Source organism: Manacus vitellinus, unplaced genomic scaffold, assembly GCF_001715985.3.
Source record: "Manacus vitellinus isolate BGI_N305 unplaced genomic scaffold, ASM171598v3 scaffold_16_pilon, whole genome shotgun sequence".
In the NCBI taxonomy this organism is placed as follows: Eukaryota; Metazoa; Chordata; class Aves; order Passeriformes; family Pipridae; genus Manacus; species Manacus vitellinus.
The window spans coordinates 7,911,394-7,926,762 of NW_021939189.1; the positions used below are offsets into that span (position 1 = coordinate 7,911,394).

General features: G+C 49.8%; 1 protein-coding gene across 2 annotated transcripts; it reads right to left on the reverse strand.

The window, feature by feature from the left end:
- Positions 1–265: 265 nt before the first annotated feature.
- DET1 (DET1 partner of COP1 E3 ubiquitin ligase) lies at positions 266–13,699 on the reverse strand. 2 transcript variants are annotated; one of them, XM_008934466.4, is made up of 4 exons: positions 11,927–13,699; positions 8,687–8,877; positions 6,865–7,056; positions 266–3,144 (listed from the first exon to the last, which is right to left on the reverse strand). In XM_008934466.4, the coding sequence occupies exons 1-4, from the start codon at positions 13,007–13,009 to the stop codon at positions 2,955–2,957; spliced, it is 1,656 nt and encodes a 551-aa protein (XP_008932714.2). In that variant the 5' UTR covers positions 13,010–13,699; the 3' UTR covers positions 266–2,954. The 2 variants fall into 2 exon arrangements, with proteins under 2 accessions (XP_008932714.2, XP_025750613.1); XM_025894828.2 differs by lacking the exon at positions 266–3,144 and adding an exon at positions 6,308–6,561.
- Positions 13,700–15,369: the final 1,670 nt, after the last annotated feature.

Here is a 15,369-nt window from a genome sequence, read left to right on the forward strand (position 1 = left end):
ATACAAAGGGGAAGACACAACTGAAGGCCAAGAATTCCTCTCCCAGCATTAGTTCATGTAGACAAGAATTTGAAAAATCTGCAGGAACTACAGAAAAGCCTCAGGTGGGAACATTCTTGAGACACTTGTACTCCAAATTCCAGGAAGAGGCAGCAAACTCCCATATGATATGCCTGCATAGTCCAAGACACACCTCTGCCACCTCTTCTTCGGAAAGGAATTCCCATTTGCAGCATTCAGGTTTTTGGAAGACAAAGACAATAAATCAGTCTTCAAGCAAATTCTGTTTATTCCATTTTTGCCTTGTGTTGCTAACAAATCTTTACCCCAACCTAAGAAAAATATCAGGTAGAAAATATCTCCCCTTTCCTCCCACCCTCCCTACCACACACACACACACACTTTTTGTTTCTTAAACAAAAGAATCAAAATCTCAAGCATGAGAGACTTTTCTTTCCATACAATTCTGTAATAAAATTAACTCTGTTGTAGATATAAAATGCAGCAGCCAAGACCAGAGGATCTGCTACACTACTCCAAGGCAATTAGTACCCAGAATGATCAGTTTGTCTGCAAACATAATAAGAAAATACTTAGCACTTATCCAGCGCTTTTTATCCACGAATTTCAAAGTGTTTTACAAAAGCTGAAAATATGTTTTTGGCCTCATTTACGGAGAAGAAAACACCAGCTGGAACAGGAAGAGATTTGCCCCCAGCCACAGAACAATTTAATAGCAGAGCTAAGAACAGATCTCTGATCTCTGAGCCCGAAGTCCAACAATTTGTGCCACACACTCTGCTTCACACAGGGCAGCCTGAATTTAGCAAAAGCCCCGACTATAGAAATGCTGTAGTTTATATTTTTTGCCACTGAAAAAAAAGTCTAAATGGAGCTATTTTAGTAAGGACAGACCTCCTGAGGCTGTGACACCAAGAAGTAAACCCAGTCTCAGATGGAACTGCTGAAAGCTTCGGAAAAGAAAAAAAAAAGTCTCATACTGAAGTGTGAACAGCTGTGAGATGGTGCAGAAGGAGGTAAATCCATGATCTACAGTGTGCAAACGATTCTCCACTTGGAGCTTTAATTGAATGTTTGAAGAGGAGATCACAGGATAAAAATCTAAAACCTTGACAAATAGTGTTATTAGATGGAGAGGAACCTGCAGCTAAAGCACACACGGCCTGACACCTGTTAGCAGTGTTCTGACCCACCATCACTCCTGACAGACCTGAGACACCAACAGTGCAAACAACAGGTAAAGAGTGGTGAAATGGAATGTCTTCCCGAGAAATATGTTTAGCAAGCCCAGGAGAGCAGAGAAGTACCATGAGGCAGAGAGTAAAGGCTGATTCAAGGACCGCAGGGAACCCTCGATTTCGAGGTCCACCATTCATGCCATAAGCAGGTACCAACACCCACAGTTCTCCTGTTCATTACCAGCAAAATGAATGCATGAGTCCAACACTCCTCTTCACAAGCATGTGGCCACAACACATCATCCACAGCTCATTTTGGTCCAAACAAGACACCCACAGGGTCCTTTAAAGGGTTTCCTGTGTATTAGCACCAATTTTCTAATGCCTCCCCTGTACCTCCCATAGGAATGGGACAACAACAGGCTCCAGCTTCCAACAGAGCACCTCATGATGTTGAGATGGTTGTGCTGCCTAGCAGCACCCAGCCTGTGTGCAAAAACCCCCAAATGCTAGCCTACAACCAAAAACTCAATTTTTAAGAGAGAAGGGCAGGCCAGCATCCTCACCAGCCCATGGTGGCAGGTAATTACACCCAGGAGCTTAATTTATCAGCAGCATAAAAACTGCCGTGGTGCAGCCAGCCCCGACACAGGAGGCAGCTGTGCTCTGAAGCCTGGGAACAGCAACTCGGGTTCTCACAGAGAACAGTGTATCAAACAGGGAGAGGCAAGCAACCTAAGTCAACAAGCTCATCTCCTAACTGCAAACCTGCAGCAGTGAATATTAATTCAGGTCTCCTCCCTCCTTCCTGGGCAAACTCAAATGCTACTAATTTTCCATGCTCATACTCCAACACACCTGGGGGTGCCAGCAGCTGGGTCTCCTCTCTCCCCAGCAGCAGAACTGCAGTGGCCATGAGGATTCACCCCATGCTGCAGAAAAGTCCTTCTAACGTGACCAAGGAGCTACTGTTGCTCCCCTACACTCTTCCCAGCCACCCATCGTCCTTCTGCAGCCACCTCCTTGTGCATTAGAGACACAACCAGCTGCCCTGGCTTGCTGGTATTAACACACCATCTCGCATTTAGGAGCTTTTACAGATACTAAGGCACAAAGATTGAGTGACTTGCATAAGAGTCAGGAACACACCTCATGTCTCTCAGTTGTAGTGATTTCTCACACCTTTTTTCCTGACCTCTTGCATATCAAAATCACGAGTAGAATGCGTGGATTGACAACAGGATCTCGTTTCCCTAGCAATACTGAAGATACAAACAGGGGTAGCTGTATCCAAGCCTTCCCCAGGGCTCCCATCCATTCCCCCTAAGACAGGCTGTTTGTGCAACAAAGTAAGAGAGCACCAGTGCAGAAGGGAGCGCTCCACAGGTGCAATGCAAAGCCCTGTCTCTGCCACCCCAAGTCTTACAGCAGGATAGAAAATGGACATGCCTCTGGCAAACCAGGAAAGGAAACCTCAGCTACACTTTGTTCATCCACAGGGATAGGGAAGGACAGCAGCGCTTAATGCAGTGGGACTCCCACAGTACAATCAGGATCAGGAGAAACATCCACACCCTTAACTGGAGCAGATCGGCTTTCCTCAGCTGAGTGCCCCGTGAGATGCCACTGGCAGGAGCTGCCTGGTCAGGTTTCTCGACACGAGCAATGGTTTGGTTTCCCAGAAGGTGTGAGTGTCTGGCTTTGGAGCGTCTGCGGCAGAGGCCCGGACCCAAGGAGAGCAGCTGGTGAGGCCCACTACGTGCAGCTGTGCCTCATGTGGAAGTTCACCACGTACTCGGCGTTGGTGCGCTGCACCGAGATGGCAAAGGGCTCGAAGGGGTGGAAGGTGAAGGCGACCAGGCGCCGCACGGTGTGATTGATGGGCCGCCCCAGGAGTCCCGCCTGGATCTCAAACTTCAGGAGGCCAGAATCACGAGCGTAAAATCTGAAAGGAAGAGAAAGTCAATTATGGCTGTTCCTGACTATTGACTTTGCCATCTGGGCTCTTCACACACAGAGTGCCTTGTTCCATCTCTGGTACTCCCTCAGGGGCAGGAGGTCCTCAGCTGGGTGTCGGGCTCTTGGCTATGCAGAAAAGTCCCTCCTGGGGCAGTTGTTTTCTACTGTCTAGAAAAGCTTCACTTCATTTTAGTATTAGAAGTGAAAGAACTCTGCCTGTCATTTTGGTGGACAAAGCTGATTTCACAAGGGGGAGTAAGTTTGGTTCAGACCCCACCTGTGCTGGCTCTCCATCCTCTCTTAATGCAAGCTGCTCCCCTTGATCCCTAAGGCAGATTTATCGTATAGAACTGAGCTTACTTCTCTTAGCAATGGCCTTCACTGAGAGTGTAAGGCTACCCCTTTCCCCTCCTGGTGCTGCCAGGGAAGGCTTTACGCTGCTGTTCTTGTGCCTTGCTACCTCCCTGTTCAGCTGAAGAAACTTGATCCAATCCTGCTCAAGGGTGCCAAGTTGTACTGTACAGCTCAAGTAAGGCTTTGCAGTTCCTTTTAGATTTCCATCAAAAAAGCATTAATGAGATAGGCTGGGCAGGAAGAACCTGGTGGATTGGATTCCCCAATCAAAGCAAGGGCAGAGGTCAAAGTAAACCTAACATCCTTCTGCTGTCACACACCTGCCTATGGGTCAAGCTCATGTGTGTCTCCAGACAGGTGAGTTCTGGAACACAGCTCCAACACAGCAAATACTGCCAAGGGGTCAAGGCAAACAGTGCTGAAGAGAGGGGTGTCTGGGGAAGCTCTTTGCTTCTTGAACCTTCTCTGCACACAGTGTGTAACCGACATAAGCCCAGGTAATGCCACTGTCCTCTGCTGCTGTAGGAACATGGGATTCTCTGTGATGGTCCCACACTCCCCAAGATTTTGAAGGAGGTTTCTGGATGTGGTACCTTCACAAATTAGCTGGACTCTTAACTTAAATCTTCACCCTGAAGTTGTCTCAGTTCGGTAGACTATTTTCATTAGAGCTCTTCCAATTTTGAGCACAGAATTGCCATTTTGCCCCACAGCTGCTTCCTTTTCCACCAAAACTTAGTATATGTGGGTATTTTGCATTTTCCTCTGGTTTTAACTCAAAGAATGCTTTTAATCTTGGAGCACATCTGCCCCCCGCCAGCAACACAATGCGCTCAGCTCTCAGTCTGGAAGAATGGCTGATGACAGATACGCTGTTTCAGGAGCAGACATACTCCACATTTTAACAACACAGCCTATTGAGAACCTCATGTTCTTCCTGGAGGGCCACTCTCGTCTCCCTTCCTCTGAATCAAACTGCCAGCCAGCCCTGCCTGAAAATTGCACACAAGAACCCAGCAAGAGAATCACAATCTTGGTATTTGGCTTTTCAAAAAGCCCTTTCCCTCCTACACAAGGCTGGGTATGCAGAGGGTCATTCTTTAAATAAATCACAGTCCCCCATCTGTTCCTCTCTCTCCCAATTCACAACAATTTACTACTCAAGATGAAGCTCCCTGTAATCTAAAAGATGTGCTCAGTTTGGTATTTTTAAATGTATTTTTAAAAGTGCTCTGCAATCAGAGGCCATTTCCATGGGCTCTCACTCTGGGGATAAATTAGGCACTGCAATATAAAATTGTATGTCAACAGAAACAGCAAGACCAGCCTTTTCAAACTGTAGGAAAATGGAAGATTTATCTGCAGACCAATTCTTCTGTTAAATGGCTCCTTATTAGCCATCTAGATGGATTTTAGAGACCCCCTGCTATAGGTAGAGTGTGTTAGAGCCTCTTCCTCACAAGTGCCATCATTTCACCCACTGAATATCTCTTCAGGCCTCCTGAAAAGAGACTGGAAGGCAGTGGTGATGGGGAACCTAAAGTCCTTCCAGCCTGAGAGCAAACAACCACTGGTCTCTCAAGTAGGCAGAGTTGAGAGCCGAACCTTCCAGGATGCAGAAAGGCACTAAGGGTTAAAAGGACACAGTGCACAGAAGTGCTGAATGGATGTGGAAAAGGTTTGGAGGCCTTCCTAGCTCACACATTGTGCCAGGAAACTGCACACAGATTATAACACCCTTAACTGCTGAAGGGTTTTCCATTCCAGACAATTACAGGACTTACATTACAAATCCTGCGGTCCTTCATTTCCAAGCCCTCTACCCACAACAGGCAGCTGGCATTATTTTATTAATCCCTTTGTTTTGCATGTGAGAACCACAGCAGCACTATTTGAGCTATTGAATGGTTAAGGTTAGCGCCTCATCTTCTGCTTGCTTTCCAAAAACCAGGAGCCCCACTGCTCCGAGGCTCTATTCAAGTCCTAATTGACTCTGCACAGCTTTGAGCTTTAAAAGCTCTGGCTCAGAAATGCCGGTTTGCTCAGGGGAGGGAGGGAAGGTGGCACTTGGCTTTGTTTACTACAAAGACTCCACCGCAGCAAATGACTGCGGTTCTGCTCCCTTTTGTCCGCAGGAGCCGGGCGCAGGTTGGCGCTGGCAGACAACTGCCACCCTGCAAGTTTTCCCAACGTCAAGCATGACAAGGGGGAAAAGGGCAGGCTTTCTCTGCAGATAGCACGGAAGCTGGAGATCAAACCAAATCATACAGGCAGAAAAATCAATTAAATATACATAATTTGGGAATTGAGAGCGCAGGAATAATCAGAAGTTCCCTGCCACCTGAGTCAGGGCCAGGGGAGATATGAAAACACTTTTTGAGAATGAATTGATGAAAACAAAGTTGGGAAGCTGGCCAGAATGATCTCCCTAGGCTGCCTGAGCCCCCAACATGTGTGCAGTCACTAAACAAAGCACTCAGGCACTGAAGGCTCTCTTTGTTTTCAGAGCATAGGTTTGCTTCTGCAGTACTGAGAGTGGAAAGACTATTCTGTCTGGAGAACTCAGCCTCTTTGAGCCTTTCAGGCCAGAGATGTTGGATTTTTAACCACTATTGCTTGCAGCCATGGCTGCAGCCAACAAAAAGAAATAAACAGTCCTGGTGTTTCTGCAAGAAGCATTGCAAACCTCCTTATTCCCAAGCTCAGACTGCCAACATCAAAGACTCAGACAGGAGAGGCACTGAATGGCCCTCAGACCTGGCTAAAGCTCCTACTACAGACAGAAATTTCCTACAGTGCACAGAGAGAAGGGGTGTATGAGGAGAAGTGCAGCTCTCAGGGTGAGAACTGTAAACAAGGGAAGTCTGAAAACAGCTAAATCAATACCACAAGCATACTGAGTAACACCTAACCCAGCCACTATTTTATTCACAGGACAAACCAGATAATCCTCGCCAGCTAAACCCACGTGCTCAAAAAGGATCCTTCCAGCACAGGAAAGCAGGCATCCAGAACTGTATCCCTCTGCAGCCCAAACACAACAACAGCACTGCAAGAAGAAGAGGATGAACAAGACCATTCATATGGAAAAGGTCAGGCTTCACTACTCAAACCTTCCCCAGTGCAGCACAGTGAGAAACCTGAAGAAGCCTCCCATACACATGAGTTACTGCAAAGGAGAGAGGCCAAGCTTTGTGGGACTGCTGAAATAAACCCTCTGGTGAAAGGATTTCCTAAGCAAAAGGCCTTGATCTACTCCCTCTTCTTCACATGTGATGCCATGTGGCAGAGGCGATTTAAGATGACTCTCGCCCTGCTCCCCTCACATTCAGCCTCTTGGCCTGTCCCATACCTTATGGGGTGATCACCACAGGTCTTGGGCCGCTCCATGACTGACACCCACTTGTCATCGTAGCTGAACAGGGAGAGGTCGAGGTAGGGGCTGCCGCTGTAGGACTGGGCGCTGATCGGGAGCTGCCCCAGCAGCCGCCGCACGGCCTCCGTGTGCCCTCCGTACTTGGCGTTCACGATCGTGTCCTTGAACCTGCAGCAAACCGAGACACCTTTTGTTCACAAAGGCCACAGGGGAACAGCACAGCTTAAATAAACTAAGGAGGGAAACAATTAGCGAAAGAAAACAGCAGCAAAGAACCAAACCAGCTCACTTCCAAAGATGTATCACAGTGATTCAAGCATCAGCCAGTTCTGGTGACCTTTTTATCCTCCCTCCTCATTACTGTTTCTGCCCTCAAAGTCCAAACTGACAGAAGAAGAAGACTGTGCCTAGCCAGGTCTGGCCCCAGCTGCTCTGCAGTACAGGAAATGAACAGGATCAGAAACAGGGAGAGATGGATTAGCAGCTTATCAGTCAATCCAAGTTTTACCATGAAGCCGGGAAACAGTATAAGCAAAAGCCAGAGGGTTTCACAGTAACGGTTGAGCTATTAATGTTGACTTGAGAATCCCCCTCTCTCCAGCCACTGTGTTTTAAGGGAGAAACCTTAGATGAGGAAGAACCTTGACAAGAAGCACAAAGCTCTTCAGAAACTACAGTGAGCTGAAAGTTCTTCCTGAGGGAGACCTTAACACAGGCTGGATTTCTCCTTCCAAACAAAATTTTAAGTTTTCCATGTGCAAGAACAGTCAGATCAGCTGCAGGGATGTCAGACATCAAGGAGGGTAAAACACTTCCATTTAACCAGAAATGCTCAGCCAAAAGCCAGCTCACTCTAGATTATTCTCAATGATACTTTGCTGTGGAAGTTACAACGCTCCTGCTACATGTCCTTATAGCCAAGAGAATGAAAAGATTTGCCTCTACTTTAACACAAAGCAGGAGTTGTTCAAGAGTCTCTGGTGAGTCCTCTCATTCTCTCTTCCATTAAGCATTACGGATTTCCTGACAGGCAGCTCTAGAAAGTTCCAGACATAGTCAACTTCGTCACATTTCTGTGACATCAACCTAAAATCAACAGAAGCTTAATGCCCATAAGTGAATGCCAAGTACTTTGGATGATGTGAAACAAGTCACTGAAAGAACAAAACACCCTGAGTCACATAAAAATGTATTCCAAAAGAAATAACGCACTCTGCCTCATTAAAATCATGTTTGACTGTTAAAGCACATTCTAGAAAGACAGGTTATTTTGGTATTTTGCTCAGCTTTCACAATAGGTCTAAGCAGATGAGTTTCCTTTCTCCTAGCACTCTTTGATGAGAACCACAAGCTTGTCACTGATGTTGAGGAAAATGCTACAGAACAGAGTTTGATACACACTAAATTCAGAGAACATCACTTGGCAAAATACGTCCAACTAGATGACGTCAGCATCTTGACAAATCATATCTTCAGGGACCAAGGCTACTGGGCAGTAACACTTTAATAACCTCCAGAAGAGTTATTACTCAAGGAAAGATGGGAACATCTTTCCCCCAGAATTCCTCTTCCTTCTTCTAAGCACCAGATTCCCACTGCTTTGTGGCAAACCTGTAGCAAGGCAGATGCTGTGGAATATAAAACCAAATGCATGAGGCTGCAAGGTGAACCATGTATGAGCCTGCCCCTTACATGACCCTGCAAAGGGGACAAAGTTATTTGTTATTTGATACTGGCCTTCAGCGGACGGGGGTGAGCGTGTGTCTATACGGTATAAAGCATGCTCCAAATGGCTCACCGGCGCTGGATCTGCCTGGCAAAGTTGTTGCTGGAAGCTGAGCAGGGGAACTGGACAGCCTCACTGTGCAGGGTGGCATTCCTGAAGAGGTCACAGAAGTTCTCAAACAGCTCCAGCAGCTCGTCGGACGTGTTCTCGAACACGGCGATAACCTCCGTGGTCACCATGTTGTACACGACGAAGAACGAGGGCTGGGGAGAGAGGCAGAGGCAGTGGTTACCCAGGAGAGCATGGAGGGGAAGGTCTCCCTTCCCACATCACACCATAGACCCTATCCAAATTTCTCCACAGCACAGGAGAATCCCACATCCTTATGCTAATCCATATTCTCCTATTCAACATGTACCAAATTATCCACCTCTTAACTGCGATTAAGAAAACTTAATGGGCTTCCCATTTTTTAACTCCAGCTGATGCAACAGTTCTGTTTTCTCTTCCTCTCTGTCCCCTCCACCAAATCCAAGACACTTTCTCAAGTGCCAAATTTAATTTTCATTCCTGCTGACAAAATGATTTTAGATCCAGTGCTAGCTGGCCATAAATTATTTTTTCTTCTCCGTAGAGACATTATATCCTTCCCCTTCTTAATATTTGCATCACAGAGACATGAGCCTTTTTAGTGTACTATGTGCTATATCACTGCCCACAAAAAGTTGTCCCCTCCAGGTACCCTGCCAGCACAGAAATGAAAATCTGAAAGACATTAATGACTTCTTTTTAGTGCTGACATTCTTGTGCAAGAAGGCCCTTGTATTACACTGTGGATTTGGCAATGGCAATGTTTCCTGACACGAAGTTGGGAAAAAGGTGACATTGTGTCAGCACAGCTACATCAAAGGGAGATGACGTTCCCGTTCCATTGGGAAAGGGCAGATTTAATTCTTGGTCATTAAAAGTAGCTTTCATTAGACACACTGGCACCCCAAATAAGAACCTGCCCCCAGTTCAGAAGTAACAAATTCCCGTGGTGTATGCATGTGCCTGATTAATCTTCTGTCAAGAGGTAACTTCTAAATGCTTCACCTCCTGCTCCCAAAAACAATGCTCAGGGATGACGGCAGGCACTCTGCCCACCCCACCCACCCCCAAATATCACAAGGTTTGTTTGTTTTACAGCCCCAAAATAAACTGTGATAATACAATCCAGCCCCCACATGTCAAAATGAAGCGTGCTAGATGAGGTTACTCACTAGACTGCTGCCTAAGGAAAGGGAAGCCCTTCTGAAATAAAGGGTTGGAGCAGAGAGAAAATAAGAGGAGCCAGCAGAAGGAAACACTATTTAAATCACTGGAGACTGTAGGGAGTACCCTCCTACCTTAAATAAAAAAAGTTCCTTGTCCAGGTTAACATACAGACACATCCACAGGATGTCCCTGAGCAGAGAAACTACCCTCCCTGCTTTTTAGCAGCACCTGTAACACCAGCAAAACATCATCACAGCATGAGAGGCAGCAGCTGAGTGTCACAGAAATCACGCAGCAAAGCTGTCAAGTCTATCAACAGAAGCCTGGAATAGCAACAACAACCCCCAAGCTACATATGCACAGCACATCTCAAAGGATTCGGTGCAGACCCAGACAAAAAACACACAACCCACAAGTATAAACAGTGAGTCCTCAACCTTCTTGGCAGAGAAGCCAGAGAGTAGAGAGGAGCCTGAAATTGGATGAAACTTTATGTTCCTTGTCTGATAGACGAAAGAAAAATCAGAGCTGTAGGTATTTTGAGAGCCAAGTTTTCTTCAGGAAGCCCTAACACAACGCCTACGCTCAGGAAGGTCTGCGGAGTCTGCTCCACATCTGGTATTACCTCCTGAAGAACTGAGAAATGAGACGCTTTTCCTTCAGCATAAAAGCCAGCACCTGAGGCTAAACCAACCACAGCCTGCATCTTAAAGTAACCCCCGGGTGAAGAGAGTTGAGAGCTCCCTGCAGCAAACCAGGCACAAAAGCCCCAGTAACCACAGCGGAGCGCTGAGCTGAGCCTGCCACAAATATCTACATCAGGGTCAGGAGCTCATTCCAGACACCAGCAACGAGCAGAACGCTGCAGGCCACTTCCACAGAGCTTTAATGTCTCTGAGGCAGATGTTCAGTTTTACATCAATGAGCAAAGTGGACTAGATTAAGCCTTTCCTATTTCCTACCAAAGCAACTTCCCCAAACAAACACCAAAGAAGAGAAAAAATAAAACAAATGAGAGTCATCTTCCAGGAAGAATCAGACTCAGGCAACAAGCTAAGAGCTACTGTCTATTTCTTCTATGATCTAAGTCCTGGTGGAAGAGAAGGGTATGAGAGGAAAACAAACATCTGGGGAACAATCAGAACTACATGCTGTACTGGAGATTTATTACAAATTCTTGCTAAATACTTTCAACAGAATAAAAACCAAGCTTGTTAAAGGAATAAAAACTGGCTTAAAAAAAAAATCTCTGTTTCACAGAGCTCCAAATGTGGCCACCACTTAAACAGCAGTGAAAAGAGATGATCAACCTGCGGGGTGGTGAAACGTCTGGAGAGACACAGCACTGACTGAGCTACATTTGCTGTAATTCCACTTCTTTAGTACTAAACTGAAAGGAGAAGCAATTGGCACATTAGCCAGATCTAAGAGCTGCTACTCCAATTTGGAGAGATCATAAATACTGTCTCTCACTGAAGCTTGAAAGAGTAAGTATGCAGGCAGAACAGAAAAGGTAATTCTACTAGGGAAAAAATGAAGACTATTATATCTGAAAAATGTGCTTGAAGATACATGAGAAAAGGGAGAGACTACCTCTACACTTTAAGTGGACTTTATGAAATATCAGCTAAAAATAAATTCAGCTGGGTATCTGGAAGGGAAAGAGGGTTCTACAGCATCTATGAGTATGGGGAACAAAACCTTGGAGAAAGGGAACTCACTAAGCATGTCAGATCTTTTCTCTCTCATTTTTCAGCTGAGAAGGAAGAGATGAAATTATGCAAACAAAAGACACAAAAGTTATTTAATATTAGAGGCATCAAATGTTCTCGTAAGAACAAAGTCCTGGGGATCCTAAATAACATTCACAGGCTCAGCTAAGAAACAAGCATTGTACTGCTTGAGCACTTGCCCCAAAGCAATGAGCAGCCTGAGGACAGAGGCAGTACCTGAGCAACCTAGTCTAGTGGAAGGTTTCCCTGCCCATGGCAGGGGAGTTGGAATTAGATGATCTTTAGGGCCCCTCCCAACCCAAACCATTCTGTGATTCTATACCTGGGAAGGATCCGTCACCCGCAGCGTGACCACGTCCTCACTGGTGTATTTGATAAAGAGATGGTTCTCATCCAGGAGCTGCATCTTCCACATGCGGAGCTGCCTCAGCTGGTCAAAGTACTGGAAGAACCTTCTCTTTGCTATAGCGCTTCCATCCTGCTCAGCCCTCCTCCACAGGTACACCAGCAGCCTGTGCTTCAGGGAGTTTATGAAGGGCTCTTTGTAGGGGTTGGCCATCCCTGTCTGTGAGTCCCGCTGCACCTCGGGATACACCGCAGACAGGGTCAGGAGATCATCCTCGTAGCAGAAGCGGCCGATGGTCCGCACGTCGATGAACGTCCCCTCGGGTGTCACCTGGAAGACGTGGATGGTCTGCTGCTGCACGGAGAGGATGGCCAGGATGTTCTTGTAGAGGTACAGCCCCTGGTTGTGGGACAGGATGACCTTGTCGCACTTGAAGGTGCGTGTGTCGCACAGCCGGCCCGTGTGGAGGTCGATGATGTGCAGGGAGTAATCCTCGAGCGGGGAGCGCGGGTTGGGGGTCACGGACTCGCTGTTGCGATACACCTCGAAGAAGGGCGGGTGTGGCTCCTCGGGCAGGTAGGCGGCTGAGCCCACGATCACGTACCGGCAGTCGTCCGTGAACAGGCTGCACTCACGGTTCAGGTGCTCCCCGTTGGAGGCCACGTTGGTGATGTGCAGCAGCACAAAGAAGCGCTCAAAGAGCCGCCCGCGGATGTTGACGGACCGCTGGTCGTTGCCATTGGCAAGGATCTCCCCCTCGTAGCCCTGCAGCAGGTCCTCAGCCGCCTGGCAGCCCTGGTACTCGTAGATCTCCAGGGAGGTCTGGTCGGAGGAGAAGGCGATGAAGTAGCGGCCATCGGGGGAGAACTTGCGCAGGAAGCAGGGCGGCTTCTCCACGTTGACCACGGTGAAGTTGGGGAAGACATTCTGGTGGAAGACACGGACCTGGTGCCAGTGGGTGCCAGCCTTGCCGGAGCTGATCCGGCGGCGCTCCAGGCGGTGGATGACGTTCTGGTTCTGGATGCGCCGGGGCCGGATTGTGGGGGCCTCATGGTCCATGGTCAGGGCTCTACCTCATCCTCTCCCTCTGGGGAACAGCACTCGAGCTCTGGGACCACACAGGGTGGAATTCAGGGGACCTGCTCACATGGACCCACAGCACCCCAGGGGGGTGCCTAAAGGGGCAGGCTGGACTTTGGGAGTGGGGAGATAACACAGGAGAGCACTGGGAGCAGGGGGAGAAACTGGGAGAGAGATCTCAGCGGGAGGCACCAGGAAATCAAGGGGAGCCCAGAGGTGCCTCCAGTTTACTGAGGAGTGGTAGTACCTGGAGGTCTGTCTGCTGAAAAGAGACACACAGCGGGGCACCGGGAGGGAGTCAGGAAGAGGGGCAGGCACAGGTGGACACCAAGGGAATGGAGGGAGCCCAGGGAGCCAGGGATAATCCGCAGACCTGATAAATGGCAAGCACGAGAAACTGGGGGCGAGGGAGCACAGAAGGAGTCACCGCAATGTGCCCGTGCCCGCCTGCCGAGGGGGGAGCGGGGAGCCCCGGTCCTTCGGGGCCGTGCAGGGACTGAGCTCCAGGGGAAGCCCGGGGGCTGCCGCGGGTCCGCCCGCTGAACGGCGCGAGGCTCCCAGCAGTTCTCCTGCTAGGCTGGGGGTTGAGGGGACACGGGGGACCCGGCTGAGGGCCCGGGGGAGGCCGGGGCCGCGCTCACCGCCGGGGCCGCGCGGGTCCCCTCACGCCATGGCGCCGCCATCTTTCCGCCACCGCACAGCGGCAGAAGGGCGGTGCGGCACTTCGCTTCCGGCCGCGGGACAGCGAGGGGGGCGGCCGGGCCAGATCGGCTGCGCGCGGCTGAGAGCGCCCCCTGGCGGCGGGAGGAAGCGCTGCTCCGGGCACCCCCAGAACGCACAGCGACCATCCTGGAACCATCCTGGAACCATCCTGGAACCATCCTGCACCCCCAGAACCCACAGCACCCATCCTGAACCCACCCTGGAACCACCCTGGACCCATCCTGGACCATCCTGCACCCCTTGCACTCATCCTGCATCCCCTGCACCCACCCAGAACTCACCCAGCACCCACCCTGAACCCACCCAGCACCCATCCTGCATCTATCCTGGAACCACTCTGTATCCATCCTGCACCCATCCAGCACCCATCCTGCAGCCTCTGCACCCCTCCGGCACCCCCTGCCTCCGCCCTGTACCCATTCTAGACACCCAACACCCATTCGGAACCTGCTAGACCCATCCTGTACCCCCTACACCCACCCTACACCCATTCTACATCCACTCTGCTCCCACCCTGGACTCATCCTTCACCTCATGCACCCATACTGGACCCACCCTGTACTCACAGCACCCATCGTACAACTGACCAGCCCTTGCACCCTATCTCAGCACCCCCTGAACCCCTCTTGCACTCCAGCTGCCTCATCCCAGCACCCTCTGCATCCCCATCCAACCACCCCCAAACCCCCTGCACCATCCTGCACCCCCATCCCTGCACCCAAACACCCCTGGAGCCCCTCCATGCCTGGAGCACCTCCATCCCCAGGAGAGGTCTGGCATGGCCCCATTACTCCTTGCACCCCCTGTATCCCGAGTCCCCACACGGGGACACCGCAGGGGACATCACAACTGCCGCCAGCACACTGTGGTGCACCCCAACCCTTCAACCCCAGCACCAGCTGCAGAGATTGGGGTCACCCCCGGGCACCTCCCTGGCCTTTTCAAGGGGCTTGAAAGCCTTTTGCTCGCCTTGGCTTTTACCGGCACCCCTTCCCACCCCGCGCATTAGCGTCGAGGGCAGCTCCGAGGGGCACTTCTCCTTCAAAGGAAAGGAAGGAGGATTGTCAGGGGGGTCCTTGAGATCCATTTGCCAGCCTCTTGCAGAGGCTGAGCCGACACACCGGCTCTTGGAGCCACTCCACTGGCGGGCGTGGGAGCTGGGAGTGGGGGACACTGGGCTCCAACTGGGGTGCTGGAGAGGTGGGTGACAGTGACACCCAGTCAGCGTCACATCAGCATGGCTGGGGGATGCTCCTGCTGTGCGAAAGCTCTCGCCATTGAATTCCCAGGGATTCTTCGTCTGTTTTATGTGATGCTTTAGGGCCCAGACAGCAGTGGGGCAGAGTAAGACCCCACCACCCAAGGAGTTGGGACCTGGGTGTCTCCAACTGCCTTCCCACAGGGATAGGGGAAGGTGGGATACCTGGCACTCCCGAGCCTGGCACACCCTGGGTGACCCTCTGCATGACCCCACTGCCACCCCACCTGCCTGCCCCATTCCAATCTTCCACTGGTTCCATGCCCAGCAGCCATATCCTGTGTCCCTTCCTGCTCTCCCCGCCACCTCCCAGTGTCAGAAGGCGTGATGACAAGACTAAAATTGATGGCTCCGGTGT